The sequence below is a fragment of the Phacochoerus africanus genome, chromosome 6 (genome assembly GCF_016906955.1).
Source record: "Phacochoerus africanus isolate WHEZ1 chromosome 6, ROS_Pafr_v1, whole genome shotgun sequence".
Classification (NCBI taxonomy): Eukaryota; Metazoa; Chordata; class Mammalia; order Artiodactyla; family Suidae; genus Phacochoerus; species Phacochoerus africanus.
Window position 1 is genome coordinate 108,124,469 of NC_062549.1, and position 17,215 is coordinate 108,141,683.

Consider the following 17,215-nt stretch of genomic DNA (forward strand, 5'->3'; position numbering starts at 1 on the left):
GGATTCGTTAACCACTGAGCCACAACGGGAACTCCGGCAGCTTCTACTAAAATTAAAAATCCATTTTCCATATGACCCAGCAATTCCATTTTTAGCTATTCACCTGAGAAAAATGAAATCGTATGTTCACACAGACTTGTTCAAATGTTCATGATAGCTTAATTCAAAGTAGCCAAAAGCTGAGGAAAAGTCCAAATGTATACAAACAAGAAAAAGGACAAACAAATTGCAGTATAATCAGATGATGCAATATTATTCGGCAATAAAAAGGAGCAAACTACCGATCCTTCCAACAATACGGATGATTCTCAACATTATGTCGAGTGGAAGAAGTCAGACACAAGAGTTCATACTGTATGATTCCATGTATATGAAATTCTAGAAAATACAAAGACATAGTATGTGGTGACAAAGCAGTCCAGTGACCTCCCCAGCCCAGATGTGGGAGGCAGTGGGGGAAGGTGGGGGAGTGTGGCGGGGAGAGTAGCCTGGGACAGGGCACAAGCGAACTTTGGAGGAGACGGAAATGTTCTGTATCCCGATCATGGTGGGGGGCGGGTATAAATGCCAAACCTTATCAAAAAGTCCACTTACAATGGGTGCATTTTATTGTATAGAAACTCTACCTCTGTAAAGTTGCTTTTTAAAAACAAGGAGGCGCTGCCTTTAGTTGGGCTTCAATTCGAACCAGCAGTGTCTGTAGGCTTCGTACTTCTCCATTTGCACCCGCAGGGCCCCGAGCCTTTCGGCCGCAAGACTTTCCAGCGCCGCAGCGCCCGCCAGCTGGGGGAATCCAAGACAACACCGTCGGCCGCTCTGCTGGGCCGGGGACGGAGTGGCCCAGGTCCGTCAGTGTCCCACGTCGGTGTGGAGCTGGGGGTGTCGAGGCCAAGGCCGTTGAGTGTTGGGATGCGAGGCGCATCCAACCGGCAGTCAGACGCCGCAGCGGAAACGCGCCCGTTTCCCCCGCCTTCTTCCGCGACGGCGCGCGGACGCGGGCTGGACCCAGACGACTCCGAGTGCGCGTCCTTGAGGCCTCGGGATTGTGCCGTCGCGTCCCGAGACCTGGGTTGATCTGACTCGGCGGGACACGAGCAGGACGCCGCAGTCCGCCGCCAGCCACCCGACGCAGGGGTGTGGGGGCAGGAACCCGGCAAGCGGACGCCGCCCACCGAGGGCGCCGAGGGTAAAAACCAGAAGCCCCTGCCTTGCGGGGCTAACTTAGGGGGAAGAGTCCCCCTGGGGATGACCCGCTCTGACCCGTCGAGTCCCGCTAATCGGCTTTGAGGCTGAGCCTTCTTGCCGTCTGCAGTGAAGTCGCCTCTCCGCGGGCCACCTCCCTCCAGGCAGTGTCCTCACTTGGGACCCAACCCGCTGCTGGGAATCGCAAACAGCGTTCCCGGCCTGCCGCGCTCCACTGGTCATCCACCGAGGGATACAGAGGGCTAGCTCTCCGGGCATCGCTGCCAGCTGCCCTCCTCCTGCAGGCTCAAGGGCTTTAGGAGGGGCACCGCCAGACCCTTCCCATCCTGAGACAGACAGACAGACAGACAGACAGACACACACACACAACCCCCACCCACTCTAGGACCCCACTCGACCTCCTGCTCCATCTCCTTCTCATATCTTCTAATTGACTACTGTCTACGATGGCGACCAATTTTTGCTATGTAAACTTAATTAAAAGATTTTCCTGGAAAGACTGCTGATGTTCAATCGGCTTACTAGCAAGCAGCTTAATCTTTAAAAACCAGCAACTGAAAACAAAACAGCATTTGCACATCTCATTGACTGATGGCCGGCCACGCAGGAGTGCCTGGGTGCCCTGCAAGGTAAAAATCGACCTCCCTGTGCTGATCGGAGCTAAGCTCCACACTCCAGCCTTGAGGACTGCCCTGTGTGTCACACTCCCCAGGAGAAAGTATCAGCTCTCCCACCCTCTTTGCCATCGATGCTTTTTGGCTTAGTCCCTGGCTACCACTTTAGGGATGGTGCAAAGTGGGACTTGGGGGGGGGGGGGGGCAGCTATGCTGCTCCTGCCATTTGGTCTGTCAGCTTTCAGAGTTCTGAGGGGTCCAGGGCTGCATCTATGGCCCTTGCTAGTCTTAGTCTGCTTTTCAGAGTTCACCTCCTGACCCACTTCCAGAAACACATCAGAGAAGATGCTCCATCATGTACCTTCTTGGCTGGGCCTAGAAGGCTCAGGCTCTGGTTGGTACATACCAACCTGGGTCTGAGAAACCCTGTGGATAAAGAAAAATTAGGAAAAAATGACCTTGTGCCAGAGTGAAAGGGAAAACCAATGCCCAAAACATCCTGGGAGCTAAAGGGCAGGAATTACTTACACCAGGGGCTCCCAACCCACAGCCCATCCCTCCTGGGCAGTGTGGCCTCTTCTCTTTCATGGGAATTCCTGGGCATTTGCTCCCCTGGAATCGCCACAGTCCAATCTCCAAATTCCTCTTCTAGCCTCTCCTTGAAATAACTGTTTCAAATGGTGGCCCCTTAAAATATCATGAACCAGGGGTTCCCATCATGGCTCAGCTGTTAATGAATCTTACTAGCCTCCATGAGAATGCAGGTTCGCTCCCTGGCCTCGCTCAGTGGGTTAAGGATCCGGCATTGCTGTGAGCTGTGGTATAGGTTGCAGACACGGCTTAGATCTTACACTGCTGTGGCTGTGGCATAGGCCAGCGACTACACTCTGATTCAACCCTTAGCCTGGGAACCTCCTCCATATGCCTTGAGTGTGGCCCTAAAAAGAAAAAGAAAAAAAAAAATCATGAACCAAAAGCAGTAAAGAGATAGTGCTCAGTAAATGTCTGCTTTTGTATGAATCTTGCCCCCCAAAAGGACTCCATTGGAGGGGTTACAGGCCCAGTGGAAAAGGCAGCAAGTTGGGATGCTGGGCTTTTAGCGTCTTTCAAGCAGCACATAAGCAGTCAAACTGCCTTGTGCGCGGGGTCCGGGCTGGCACCTAGACCTCTGTGACTGTGGGAGAGAAAAAAGCAAGCATCCATTAAGGAATGGACAGAGATTTCAGAGTTTGAAAAAGACTCTTCTTCTCTCCCTTCTCTGCATCCCCAGACAACCACTGCTTTTGGTTCAAGGCCTTACTGTTTCATAACAGGACTACTGCCAAAACTCGCAACTGGTTTCCCTGCACACATATTCACCCCTTCATCTGGCCTTACAGCTTTGCCTCTGAAGCGGCCCCCTGCCTTCTGCCTTGCCCCCGGGCCCTTGCAAGCTTCTCCATTGTCTTGAAATAAAACTTGAACTGCACAGTGGCCAGCTTCTTTCTGAGCTTACCCTTGGCCACCTTTCAGCTTCATTTCTCATCATTTCATTTTACCCTTTATATTCCAGCCACAGCGAGCTACTTACTTGAACTTGTCCCAAGTGGTCCTCCTCTGCAAACCTTTCCCTCAGGCTTTACTCTTCCTTTTCTTCCAATACACATACACATACACAAACACACACACACACACACACACACACACACACATTTTTACCTGCTTGATTCCCACTCAATTTTAAAGAGTTGGTCCTCAGAATGCCTTCCTGATGCTGGATTTAGTTTCTTTTCTAGATAGTTTCTCCTGTAGCACTGAGGACACACCTCTGTCATGATGGCACTTACTACCCAGTCCATCCCCCAGCCTCTCTCTTCCTTTTCTTTTCTTTTTTTTTTTTTTCCGGGGCTGCACCGGCAGTATATGGAAGTTCCCAGGCTGCTAAGGGTCACATCAGAGCTACAACTGCTGACCTACACCACAGTCACAGCAATGCTGGATCCCAGGTTGAGTCTGGACCTACACCACAGCTCAAGGCAACACCGGATCCTTACCCCACCAGGCAAGGCCAGGGATCAAACCCACATCCTCATGGATACCAGTCAGGTTCTTTACCATTGCACCACAGTGGGTAGTCCAGGATGTGAGTTTTAGAACTAAGCAGAACTGGGCTCAAACCCTGTTCTGCTTTTTTGCTGTGTGATCTTTAGCAACTTCCTTAACCTCTCTGGGTCTTAGAGTCCTTGTCTATAAAATTAGAATAGTAATACTTTATGAAAGTGTTGTGAGGATGAAATGAGTCAATTCACATTAGAAATGTCTGCTCAATTCTCTGATCATGTGCTTTTCCTGGTTCTGCCCTCACAGCTAGTGAGACAGCTATTGAAGGACCTCAGACTTTTTTTCCTCTTCGAGCATCTGGATCTATAAAGTTTTGGTTGTACCTTACAGGATCTTAAGAAGATTAGACAGTTCGAGGTATGTGAAATCAGCTTACTGAATTAAAATGACATGGTAAGGGAGTTCCCATTGTGGCTCAGCAGGTTAAGAACCCAACTAGTATCCATGAGGATGCAGGTTTAATCCCTGGCCTCACTCAGTGGGTTAAGGATCTGACATTGCTGTGGCTGTGGTATAGGCTGGCAGCTGCAGCTCCAACTCAACCCCTAGCCTGGGAACTTCCATATGTCACACCTGAGGCTCTAAAAAGAAAAAAAAAAGTACATGGGAAAGCTCAAGCAGGAAACACTTCTTCCTTTATCATACCTTCACCTGCAGCCCCAAAAAGAAAAAAAAAACAAAACTACATTATAAGGCTGACCATTCCTTCACCTCTCACACCAACATATGGACACATTTTTGTGGTTTTGGATGAAATCTCAGGCAGTTTGTGTATATTTTCCTGTTTGCTGTCAAGCAATGAATAGTCTGAATCACTTTCATGAGTGGGAAAATGGAAGAAGATAATTGGTTAATATTTAAATTAATATATTCATGTTAGTATAAGGAAGAAATAACTACTAGAGTCTTCATTTTTATCACTGGTCATGTCGTCAAAGCTGGTTTTTTAAAACTTTTTTTTTTTTTTTTTGGCTACCCCACAGCATATGGAGTTCTTGGGCCAAGGATCAGATCTGAGCCACAGTTGCGACCTATGCCACAGCTATGGCAACGCCGGATCCTTTAACCCACTGTGCTGGGCCCGGGGTCAAACCTGTGTCCTGGTGTTACAGGGATGCCGGCAATCCCAATGTGCCACAGGGGGAACTCCACACAGATCCTTTTTAAAAACGGATGTCTATCTCAACCTCTGGCTATCTCTTCTTCCAGGCAAAATGAGCCATCCAAAGATTTGCACATGGGAAGATTTTTTTTTTTTTTAATATCCTTTAGGGTCCTCTCTGAGTGGGGCAGCTGTGTTGCAACTGTCCACTTTCCGGTAGAAATAATTCAAATCATGCAGCACCAACTCCTGCCACCTACAATCATCAGTGAAGCAGGTCAGAATTTTTTTTATTTCTCAGTTAACTGATCATAGAGAACTTCTCCTGAGGCCACAGGTGTGGGGCTGAGAAAGAGGAGGCAGTTTTGCAGGAGTAGGGCCTGGGGATCCTGAGACACTTGTTCCTGAAATGTACTTTTGCCTTCGGGTCTTGCTCAAGTCTAATTATGTATACATAACCCTTCCACCTGATAACGGGATACTGTTCTGAATGCCCATCTTGACAGCTTTGTGGCCAAATGCACCGCATTTAGCTGGACAGCTCAGGTCACGTGGCAACTTGGTGATGCACAGTCAAACAAGCAGTCTCTAGTAGAACCCAATGAATGCTAGAAGCTCTCTCTCAAAAGGAAAATAGTTATCTGGAGAGAATGGCATGGTTTGATCCAGAATCCTAATGGTTTGCTCTGTGATTCATCTTCAGAGGCTGCCAAAGCCTGCATATACAGTGTCTGTGTCTCCATACAGGTGGACCCTTCAAGCTCCATTGGATGTGCCAGTTCATGTGGCCTGAGAGGTAGATAAGTTTGCACAGCAGTCTGTACCTAGAGCAGAGACGTCTCTTGTTCTGGATGCTGCTCAAAACTGGCAGGCATTTGACTTTTCTAATAAATTAGTCTGAGTAGCATGTCCAAATGAGGTTTATGTTATTTTCAGAATACAAAGAGGCTCATTAAGACTTGAACCTTTTTCTTACTGGTAGGAGAAGGCAGAGGCAGCAATGTTTTTTACAAAGAAGGAGCATTTTTTTTTCTTTTTATTCCTGCACCTGCAGCCACAGCAGGTGGCATGGAAACACGCTGGGCTTTGTGCAGCAACAGTGCCCTGGGCTGAGGTACAGGTAGGCATTTGCCTTGATTAGTCAGTCTCTGTGCTGAAGTAGGTTTTTTGTTTTTTTTTTTTGGTTTTTTGGCCACACCCACAGCATGTGGAAGTTCCCAGGCCAGGGATCAAATCCTAGCCACAGAAATGACCCCTAGTCACAGCTATGACAATGCCAGATCCTTGAATTGCTAACGGGATACTGTTCTGAATGCCCAGGCCACCAGGAAACTCCCTGACTAGTTTTTATATATTTTCAGTCTCAGCCTTGCTTTTGGGCACAGAGATACTCACATCCACAGATGCACAGAAACACTAGCAGCATACATGTGCACATAATTACATCTTTTTTTTTTTTTTTTTAGGGCTGCAGGTGCAGCATACCGAGGTTCCCAGGTTAGGGGTCTAATCAGAGATATAACTGCCAGCCTACGCCACAGCAATGTGGGATCTGGGCCATGTCTGCGGTCTACACCACAGCTCACAGCAACGCTGGATCCTTAACCCACCGAGCGAGGCCAGGGATCGAACCTGAAACCTCATGGTTCCTAGTCAGATTCGTTTCTGCTGCGCCACGACGGGAACTCCCACAATTACATCTTAACACGTGGGTACACATGCAGTTAGTTCCCTGAAGTTTAAAAGCAGAAGTTACATGAACTTGGAAAATGTGATCTGAGCTGATCTGAGGTGCGACAACATCAGGGAAGCATCCATCTGCTCCAAGTCTTTTCCTTGGCTTCTGTCTTACTCTCTATTTCATTTCATTGGTGGTTTGATCTCACAAGTGGCACTGGAAGGGACTGAAGGGGCCAAAAGCACAACCCCCCCCCCCAAAAAAATCCCCAACTTAGGAATACAACATACAGTCATCATTCTCCAGACTGTCAGGCTGAATCGAGAAAGGTCTGATAAAAACACCAGGACAGGGGTTGGCAAAAGTTTTCTATAAAGAGTCTAGTAGTAAATATTTTAAACCTTGTAGGCCATGTGGTTTCTCTCCAATGACTTGGCTTTGCTATCATAGCAGGAATGTAGTCACAGATAATAGGAGTACATTCCAATATAACTTTGTTTCCAAAACAGGTGGTGGGCCAGATTTGGCCACAGGCCTTGGTTTGCAGACCCCTGCTCTAGGCTCTAAAGAACTCTGAAGCCATCAAAACTGGCTTCAAGATCTTCCAGAGATTGATAGGGGCTCCATTCTGTCTCCTCCAAGAGATAAATAAAAATCACATTTTATTCTAGTTGTTTTGCCTGGTGCTTTGGTGTTTGGATGGTCTTCTGAATGAGTAACCTCAATCCCCTTTTTGTCCCCTTCTGCCCTCTTTTTGTGTATATGTAAGTGCTTCCTGTTCTTCTTCATTCTGTCCTTTTGTATTCACAGGGTGGGGTGATTTTAGAGTGAGATTCTTTCCCATTCATTCCTGCTAAAATCCTGGCTTCTTTTCAGGGCCCCCATCTGTCCTAGGGTAAGAGGTAATGTGCAGTAATATAAAGAGCACTTGTCTGGATCACTGGGCAGGGTATGCCACCTGCTCGCTGTGTGACTTTGAGCAAATCACCTAACCTCTCTGAGCCTTCCCTTCCGCATCTGTCAAGTGAGGGAGTTGGCTAATGATCTCTAAAATCCTTTCTAGCTCTAAGCTTATGATTTTAGGAAGCTGAGGCTTCAAAACTCTAGGCAACTGTCTGGGACTATTAATTAGGGTGTCACTCACAGACCTTAATGAAACTGCCAGGAGGCCACAGAAATTAGCCTCATGATCTTCTGTAGCTGGCAACCTTCCAAAGCTGAGCAGGTAGGGGTACAAGCTAACTTCAGGTAATCTGATGGCCCATCCCACTAAGGGGCGAAAAGGGGCACAAATGACTCCAGGACCCCTGCACTCCAGGAAAAATTAATTTGCATTCCTATCCATCGAAGTAACTACAAAATGTGCAAAGATATTGACTTCATTGGAGGCAAGACCCGAGGGAGCTCCTGTTGGGAGGTGAGATGCTTCCCCTTCTCCAGCAGACCCTCTTGTGTGGGGCTCTCCTGACCATATAAAAGAATACCCTGCAAAGCCCGCCAAATAAATATATGATTAGGTCAGGAGGAAACAGAGGCTTTGAGGGGTTAAAAAAATGAATGAGTAAATTCCAGCATGTGCCAAAGGAAAGAGTCTCCTCTGAAGCAGGGAGGAGGGGGGAGTCAGGGCGGACAAGGAGGCTGGACTTTGGCGGAAGCAAGGCTGCCCGGGGTTGGTGGCTCGAGGGGAGTTTGCCCATCATCATCTCTCCACTTTCAGGCTCACCCCCAGCTCACAGCCGAGCACGATGGGCAGGAGGCCGGAGCCCTCTGCCTGTCTCCTGGACACGGTCTCTCAGGATGGGGAGGGAGTGGAGAAGTCCACATCCTGGCCTCGAGGAGAGCGGGCTCTTATTGCCCGACCCTGCTAAAGCTGACTCATTTGTAGCCTAAATAATTTACTCACCAATCTCTCAAGGAACATTAGGAGAAAAACAACACCCGACCCAGCCCTCCTGCTCAGGTTCCCACTGCACCGAAGGCAGGCCGGAGGCAGACTCAAGCTGCAGAGATAGCTGGCCTTCCAAGGGTCATGGGGGTTGGCAACCTTCCAAATAGTGCCTGGGGCCTGGTTTTGTACAGCCCTTGAGCTCAGAAGAGTTTTCATATTTTTTGAAGGTTTTTAAAAACAAACAAACCTTTTTTGAAGGTTTAAAAACAAAAAAACCCTGACACAATATAAACAACAAAGAAGAATATGCCACAGAGACTGTCGGCGGCATGCAAAGCCCAAAATATTTATTAGCCTTTCCCGAAAGTGTGCGAACCCCTTAAACCATTCCCCGACCCTGAAAGAGGTGATGATCACCTTTGACCTGCTCCTTGACCACTCCAGCCCGTGCCCCGACTATGTACAGAGGTTTGAAGTCAGAGTTCTGATATCTATAGTCTAGTGAGAAGCTGGCATCACTGTTCATCCCATTACCAAAAACAAACAAAAAAAGCAAAAGCAAGAACCCAAGGCGGTGGGTGAACCATCTTGATTCTACTGCATGGGGAGGGAGGGAGAGAAGCAGGGAAGGGCTGAGACTCAATCTCAAACCATCATCTGATCTGTCTTCTCTGAGGGTCAGAATTCAGCGCTGTCTCAGGTGGTCTCTACGGACACCCATCCCCTCAAGGCTCCATCACAATCCCGGGGACCCCAGCTGATCCTAGCTGAGGTCAGCTGTCACTGAGACCGTGATTCTTTTCCTAATGAGACAGCCAAGTTTTGGAGTCCCCAAGGCCTGCATGTCATCTGCAAACCAGCTAGGGCGCCAGCCTGACTGACTGATCCTCAGTCCTGGACAGAAGCTCTGTCCAGCCCAGCAGGGGCTCCTCTGCTGCCCAGTAGGGCCTTTGAAGGAAAAGGACTCTGACCAGCTCTGGGACCCCAGCCAGACCCTCTCTTGGAGCCAAAGCCTCTTTGAGGAACAGCTTAAGGGCTTGGGAAGAGACGAGTTAGAGTGGGCCATGGAGCTGCCAGCTCAGAGTGCCCAGCTGTGGCTGGGCTGAGTGACCTCCAGGCCGTCATGGGGTCTGTTTGCAAGTTTGGGGGCTGAGGTTAGAGACAAGATCCAGTGGCCCCACATCCTGGTGTGCAGATATTCTGGATTATTTCAGAGAGGAGGGACCTTCATAAAAGTTCCTGCTGCTATTCAGCCAGTTCTTTGCAGGTTCCTATTACTTTTTTTCCCCCCATTTTCTTTTTAGGGCCACACCTGCAGCATATGGAAGTTCCCAGGCTAGGGGTTGAATCGGAGCTGCAGCTGCTGGCCTACACCACAACCACAGCAATGCAGGATCTGAGCTGCATCTGTGACCTACACCACAGCTCACGGCAACACCGGATCCTTAACCCACTGAGCGAGGCCAGGGATTGAACCTGCGCTCTCATGGATATTAGTTGGGTTCACTACCGCTGAGCCACAATAGGAACTCCTGGATTGCCTTGCATCAGCTTTCCAACTTGACAAAACATACCTTAAGGGCAGGAATTGTATCTTGACCTTCTTCTGTGTCCAGGAGAGCCCAGCCTCACAGGTATGTGGCTGGAGATCAGCCTGGAGATATGAGGTCCCCTCTCTGTTGAGCAGATTAATAGCAATGGCCTTGGAAAGAGTGCTGCTGCACTTGGCGCAGGGCGTGGGCCCAGGGAACTGAATCTCCATATGTGCTGGCTGATAACCGGCTGCCATTCTCCAGTTTGTGGCTCAAGCAAGCTGTCAGGTTGTGACCCCAAGAGCTATCGTGTAACCTAGACAGCAAGTGATAGGGGAAGGTTAGAGAAGGGATGCTGGTCCCATCCCACCCTGCATGCCTGAGATTCCCCAAGATGCACAGCTCGCAGGTCATGCAGAGGTCATTGCTGCCAATCCCTTCCCTCTGGAGTTTAGGCTGGAAAAGTGTGGCCGGATGGCTCATGCCAGAGTAAATCAAGGACATGTCACCACTGCTTGCTTCAGAATAGCTACCAAACTGCAGGCACAGTGATCTTCAGGCAACAAACCCAAACCTATAAAAATAGTGACAAATGCCACCAGCTCTGTGGTGGGTCTCTTCTAGTTTTACATATACTCAGAATAGGTGTCTCCCTTGTCTGTCTGCAGATAGGAAGTCCTACTTTAGATCCAGCCACACTTTTTCTTGCTGTAGCTCCTGTTCCATGTCCTATGAAAACGGTGATCTCTTCAGAGACCGCCTTTCCTTCTCTATTGTTTTGTTGGCGTGGTTGTTTGCTGGGTGTGGTGGTGGGGAGGGAAGGCAGAGGCAGAGTTCTGGCTTGCCCCAAAGGGTCATTCATCTGTACAAATGGCCATGACAGAGAGAGAGATACAACTGATTAACTGTGACACACTTGGAACTGCTGAAGAGTTCAATAAAATTTTAATCACCCCTTGCTCTGTGGGGCAGGCAGCAAACCACCAGGAAAAGAATAATCCTCTCAGGTGCTGTCCCAGCAAAGCAATCCAACGAGAGGAGGGCAGGTGTGAGCTGAAGGGAGTGTGGGATGGGGCCTGTGGCAGGTGTAGGTGGGCAGGCTGGCTATGGTGGAGAGTCTCCTCTAAATTATCCAGATAATTTCCTCAATTCTCTACTTTTTTCTATGGAGCTGACACTTTCTGGGAGGCAAGCTCACTCTAGGCAGAGGAGGAAACTAAGGCTCACAGAGCATCAGGAGTTCGCCCCCAAGGTCACGGTGGATTTCAAATCCAGAGGCTCCGACTCCCCAGAGTCAAGACGAACCCAGGGCACCTGTCCAGCGATGGGCTCACATGGCTTGCAGATGTCACCTTGGGAAACTGACATCCTAGAACCTGGGGCTCCTGTGCCCACTTCTCTACCCCAGGAGGAGGGGAAGAGAGGGGGTGGGTACCTTGGTGGTTTTGACTTTGTGTCCACTGCTGCAGCTCCATCCTGACAGGTCCGGGAGCACTTTACACTCCTCCCCAGGTAGGCAGGGCTCCATCTGGCACCACCACTTCTGCAGGATGATGGAGGCTGTGGGAGCATGGGGCAGGGAGGGCAGCTCTAAGTTCTCTGCAAGTCAGCATGCAGCTGTCCAGTGGCGGGGGCGGGGGGGGGTCTGTGCAGAGTGAAGGGCACGCTTTACACACCCTGGCTTTGAGGCCTGCGTTTCCCAGGCTGCCAGGCAGGGCAATCCTCAGGCTGAGACTGATGGACACAACCACGCCGACCTCAATCCCACTGACCCTACATCTCCTCAAAGACAGGCGGGCGAAGGCAGGGGACATTGTCTCTAAGGCAGCCCCTGAATTGAGCTGCCATGTCACTGGCAGAGAGGCACAGTTTTCAACATCCCCCTTGGTGGGTGCAAGCAAGCGTGCGTGCCATTTGGAGGGATCCTCAGGCGGGAGTGCACAAATGTCCCCTTGGTGTGTGTGCACACAAGTGGGCACGTTTATGGCGCTGCCAAGTGAGCATGAGAAAGTGAGCATGAGTGGGTCGATGGGAAAGGAGTGGACAGGAAGGAATTCACGTCCAGTGGACACACGCGTGTCCATGAGAGGGGCGGGTGAGGGTTGGCTTGAGAGCGAGAGGAGGGCATGTGTAAGAGGCCTGGGAAGGAGCCACAGGTGAAGTCAAGGTGGGGCGGAGTGGGTGTGAGGCCATGAGCCTGGCAGGAGGCATGGAAGGATCCATGAAAGGTGACGATCTGCGTATGGGCCAGGCAGTGGGTGCTGCCAGGATGGAGGGTGTGTGTGTGTGTGTGTGTGTGTGTGTGTGTGTGAGCTTTCCTCATCTATGAGATGGATATGGCCACATCCGTGCCCCTCCCCCCAGGGATGGCCCCATCATTTGAGACTCTGATTGCGAAAGCCCTGAGATGGGCATGAAATTGTATCCCCAGCAGATGGCGAAGCAGGGACAGACCTTCGTATCTCCCTGACCACCGGGCCCTCCCTGCCGGGTCCCGGCCTCTCTCTCACCGTCCACGCAAGAGGGCTTTGCCCGGGTGGTGCCTGCCACCTGGCCAGAAAAGCAAGAGCATTTGACGGTCTGGGAGCGCTCCTCAATGCGGTTCCGGTTACAGCAGCGGTGAGCGGCAATCACCTCACAGGTGCCCTGCTTCACAAGGACTGGAGGGGCCAGAGCACGATCAATTGGGTACCGGCCTAGCCTGGCAACCCCGCTCCCTTCCCACCCAAGCTGGTTATCCTCCAGCCCCTCCTCCCAGCCCCGGGCAGCAGTAGGTAAGAATTTCCAATCATAGACTCTTCCTGCCACTTCCCAGGGTTCCTGTCCTTCCTTCCTCTCCACTGAAACCACGCTCATCACCCTGGCTGAGTCCGGCCCTTGGGCAGGAAAAAGATGGAGTCCACAGCAACCCCCACCTCCCGGCCTCCTCTGGGTGAGGCCAAGGGCCCTGTGGGCTTACGATGCGGGGGGAGGATCATCCGCTTACACGGGCTTTAGCCATTCCAGAAGGAAAACCACAGAATTAGGCCAGGAGGCGAGACTTAAGCCCTGATCCTGGAGCTCCTCTCCCCACAGAACACCTTCTGGCCTGGAGGGGAAGGTGAGCACTGGGTCTGCTCCTGCCTCCTTGGGCTGGGAGAACAGAAGAAGGGTGGAGTTTCCGAGTGAAGAACACAGGGGCCACAAGCCCTAGAATCTGGGGGTTTTACTCAGTCTCGGAGATCTAGCTGCTACAGAACAGGGTAGGGGGGTGTCCACCTTTCCAGGTACCCTGGGAAACTGCCCCCCGGGGCCCACCACCTCTCCCAAACCTGTGGGAGTTGGAAGCTGCGAGGAAGCCGAGGCCAGGCGGGTCCACAGCCAGGCCAGGCAAAGAGCCAGCAGCCAGCTGCCCATATTCCAGTTCTGTGTGGCCCTCTCACGCATCCTGCAGAGAGAAGGATACCCCCCGCTTGACTCCAGGCAGGAGCACCCCCCAGTGCCCAGTCCTGGCATCACTGTGCCATGCTTTCCAGGGGGCACAGAGGCAAGCAGGATGCACATCATGTCCCCAGGTAGTTCTGGGCCTGACACAGGCTCACTGCAGAAAGTGATGAGGCTCCACAGGAAGGGGAGCAGGTCGGGAGACTGTTCTGCTGGGGAAAGCGTGGAAAGCTCTGCGGAAGTGATGACATTCAGGAAGGGTCTTAAAGAGTGAACTATCCCATGGAGGGCTGTGACATCAGAGGAACGATAGTGCTGATTCCCACGTGTTTTATTTGTTTGTTTGTTTGTTTTTGGTCTTTTTAGGGCCATACCCATGGCACATGGAGGTTTCCAGGGTTAGGGGTTGAATTGGAGCTGTAGCTGCTGGCCTACGCCACAGGCACAGCAATGCCAGATCTGAGCCGTGTCTGAGACCTACACCACAGCTCACAGCAATGTGGATCCTTAACCCACTGAGCTAGGCCATCCCAGAAGGATGGCTCGTTAACCACTGAGCCACGACGGGAACTCCCTGACTCCCATGTTTTGAGCACTTGTCCCACACTCTCTGCAAACATACTCTTGAAGTCTTCATGACTATCTTACAAAGTAGGATTATTTGTACCTATTTTACAGATGAGCAAACTGATACTCAAAAAGTCTAGACACAACCAAACAATCATCAATAAAAGGCTGGCTAATTACATGTTGGCCATGTGTGCAAGTGCAGTCCCATCCAGACAGCTGTAAAAGAATGAGGAAGTGCTTCATGTCCCGAGGGATGCGATGATCTCCAGTGAGAATCATTTAGGAGAAAAAGCAGACTGCGGGATGGGGTGTAGTGTCAAAGGGAAGGATTATATATGTTACTCAAATATGGGTAAACTAGCTCTGGAAAATGTACCCAACCCCCCGAATAACACTGTTTGCCATCCAGAAAGGAAACTGGTTAGGCTGGGATACAGAGGTAGAAGGAAGATATTGTTCTCCCTATTGCACTTTAACCTTTTGGGTTCTGAAACCATGGGCATGTCCTAGCAATTCAAATTAAACAAAATTTAAATCTAAAAAGGAAGAAAGGAGGCCAATAGAAGTCCAAAGACTTGCCCAAGGCCAGGCAGCAAGTGGGTGGCAGAGCCCAGAGCTCAGGAGCCTACCCGGGACCCACTGCACTGCCCTGCTTGTGTTCTCCTCCCCTTTCCTTCTCCTCCATCCTTGATGGTGCCCAAATCTATCCCAAGGGGGGAGTAGAAATGGAAGAATCCCAGGGAAGCAGAGGCACAGAGCAGCTGGGAGCCATCCAAGCATGGAAGGGGCCTGGACCACCCCCTCTGCTGCACTGCTGGCCTCTTGCAGCATCACTGGGCTTCCTCAGGCACCAGCACGTGCTGGAAACACCAGAGGCCAGATGGTTGCTCCCTTGGATTGGGTGCTTCATCTCTGTTCACCCTCCTACTCCCCCTGATCAACCGCCTCCTCACTCACCTTTTTGGGGATCTTTTAGCTTCTGTCTGTTCATCCACTGGCTTCAGATTCACTCTACCTAGATAAGGAGGAAAGATTCTCAGGGTCTGCCAAGGACAGAAGGAGCCCATGGCCCTGCAGGAGATGGAGGAGGGCCTGGGGGGAACATGGGGGGTGGACTGGGCACTGAGGTAGAGCCCAATTCTGAGAGCAGGGGGGGTCCTTCCTTGGCCCTGGGAATCCACAGGGGTCCTTACAGACTCTGGGAGCACAGTAGGGTGGTAAGCCTCAGAAGAGAAACTGGAGAGAGTGTCTGTGTCCCAGGAGTGAAGCAGGGCTGGTGGTAGGAGGTGTCTAAGAATCAACGCTGTCATCTCTCTGGCTAGGGAAGGAGCTGAAGGCCAAGGAAGAGTTCTTGGCCTTCAGGCCCTGCTGCTGAGACTGATGCTGGAAAGAAGGGCCTGTGAATACTGACCGAGGTCCTGAATCCTCTCTGCCTCCTCATCCTGGCCCCATCACACCTGCTTCCTGAACTTGACAGGAGTTGGCTCAGCTCTGCCACCCTCACCCCCATTCCCAGAGGCCCTAACCCCAAAGCTTCTCCATTTCTCCCTAAGATCTCCCCTCCTTCAGCCTCCAAAGGGAAGTGGAGCTGAGGCAGGTAGGATAGTAGGGCCCAAGAGAGACGGAGAACCCATGCCCTAGCTTCCCAGAGTGAGAGCCCAGAAAGGACAATGGGGGCAGAGGGTGGGAGTGCTGTCAGTACTTCTAGGGTGGGTGTACTCCATAGGCAGAGAACTTCTAGAAGTACCTCTTTTCTGAGGAGGTGTCTTCTCTCCCTGTCCCCATCAGAACACTTCGTTTTGATCATGACAAACGCAGCTGTGTCTTTTCTCTCTGAGCTGCCACCCCTCCCCTCTCTCCTATGGACCCCAATACCAGACCTGGGGTGGGCACTGGGGTGGGTCCTCCCGCCCTCTGTCCCCTCCCTCAGAGAGATCTAGAGAAAGAAGCTTCTGGGAGTTGTTCTCAGGCTTCCACGCTCGCGCCTCAGTTTCCCAGGCTGTTTCACCCAACCCCTGCATACTAGCATGGGCTGAGAATGAGAACCTCAAGATCCTCTAATCTTTCTCTGTCTTCTCCCGCCCCCGCCCCGCACCCGCTCAGTCCTCCCAATTCTGAACCCCCATCCTGGGACCTACCTGCCCCACGGCGGTGCCCACTGGTTACCCTACGATGGTTCCCACTGGTTCAACCCACCTGCCCGAGAGTCTCCTCGCCTCTGAGCCCGGGATAGAGACTCCGAAAGGGAGACTGCAGCCGGGAGCGGCCAGCTCGGGTGCTGTCTAGTCCGGAGCCCTGTCCCCTTCACCAAGTTCATGCGTCCCCGAGGCGGAGGGGCTCTGGCCAAACTGGCATCACGGTCATGCCGGGCCCGCTCTGGGCACCGAGGAGCTCCGGGCCCGCCCGGCCAGTTCTGCAGAGTTCAGCCAGGGTCCTTCCGAGGCTCCTGCCCGCAGGACCGCCAGCGAGCACACAGCGGCCACCGCCGCCTCCTTTTCCTCTCCGGGGGCCGCCCCCGCTTCGCCAGCCCTCCTCCCGCGTCACCGCCTCCTCCCGGACCGCGCGGGGCACCGCACACAGCGCTCAGTCCGCCTGGCGCTCCCAGCCGGGGCGCAGCGACCCCTGGCGGCCGAGGCGAGACCAGGTAAAAGAGGGCCGCAGGCCACCACAGCGCAGTCCAGTGGACCATCTACCTCCCTGGTGCTGCCAGGGTAACTCAGAAAGGTCGCTCAAAATTCTGGAGGGCCTGGGGTGGGGGTGCTGAGTGTGAGAAGTGATAGCCCAGATCTTCAGGAGTTCTGAGTCTTAAATATTCCCGAATTGCACTGTCCAATACTAGCCACCAGCCTTATGTAGTGACTTAAATTGAAATATAAATTAAACATCTTTAAGTTTCTCATTTACACTCACAATACTTCAAGTACTAAATAGCTACATGTAGCTAGGGACTACTGCATTGGGCAGAAAAGATGTAGAACATTCCTATTTGAGGAGTTCCTTGGTGGTGCAGTGGGTTAAGGATCTGGAATTGCCACTACTGTGGCTCAGGTTGCTGCTGTGGTGTGGGTTTGATCCCTGGCCCAGAACTTCCATAAACTGCAGGGG

General features: G+C 51.6%; 1 protein-coding gene across 2 annotated transcripts; it reads right to left on the reverse strand.

Annotated features, from left to right (window-relative positions):
* Nucleotides 1–346: 346 nt before the first annotated feature.
* Nucleotides 347–16,669, reverse strand: TAFA3 (TAFA chemokine like family member 3). 2 transcript variants are annotated; one of them, XR_007135577.1, is made up of 7 exons: nt 16,307–16,669; nt 15,068–15,125; nt 13,429–13,544; nt 12,628–12,777; nt 11,553–11,677; nt 10,160–10,433; nt 347–2,243 (listed from the first exon to the last, which is right to left on the reverse strand). XR_007135577.1 is itself a non-coding variant. In XM_047784981.1 (6 exons), exons 1-6 carry the CDS (start codon nt 16,425–16,427, stop codon nt 10,422–10,424), a joined length of 582 nt encoding a protein of 193 aa, XP_047640937.1. In that variant the 5' UTR covers nt 16,428–16,669; the 3' UTR covers nt 10,077–10,421. The 2 variants fall into 2 exon arrangements, 1 of the variants encoding a protein (XP_047640937.1); XM_047784981.1 differs by lacking the exon at nt 347–2,243 and having other exon boundaries at nt 10,077–10,433.
* Nucleotides 16,670–17,215: the final 546 nt, after the last annotated feature.

Coding starts and splice junctions, on each gene's coding strand:
- TAFA3 (XM_047784981.1), bottom strand. CDS start 16,427: ATGAACTTGGTGAAGGGGACAGGGCTCCGGACTAGACAGCACCCGAGC. Junction 15,126..16,306: donor GCGAGGAGACTCTCGGGCAG/GTGGGTTGAACC, acceptor CTCCTTATCTAG/GTAGAGTGAATCTGAAGCCA. Junction 11,678..12,627: donor AAAGCCCTCTTGCGTGGACG/GTGAGAGAGAGG, acceptor ATGCTCCCACAG/CCTCCATCATCCTGCAGAAG.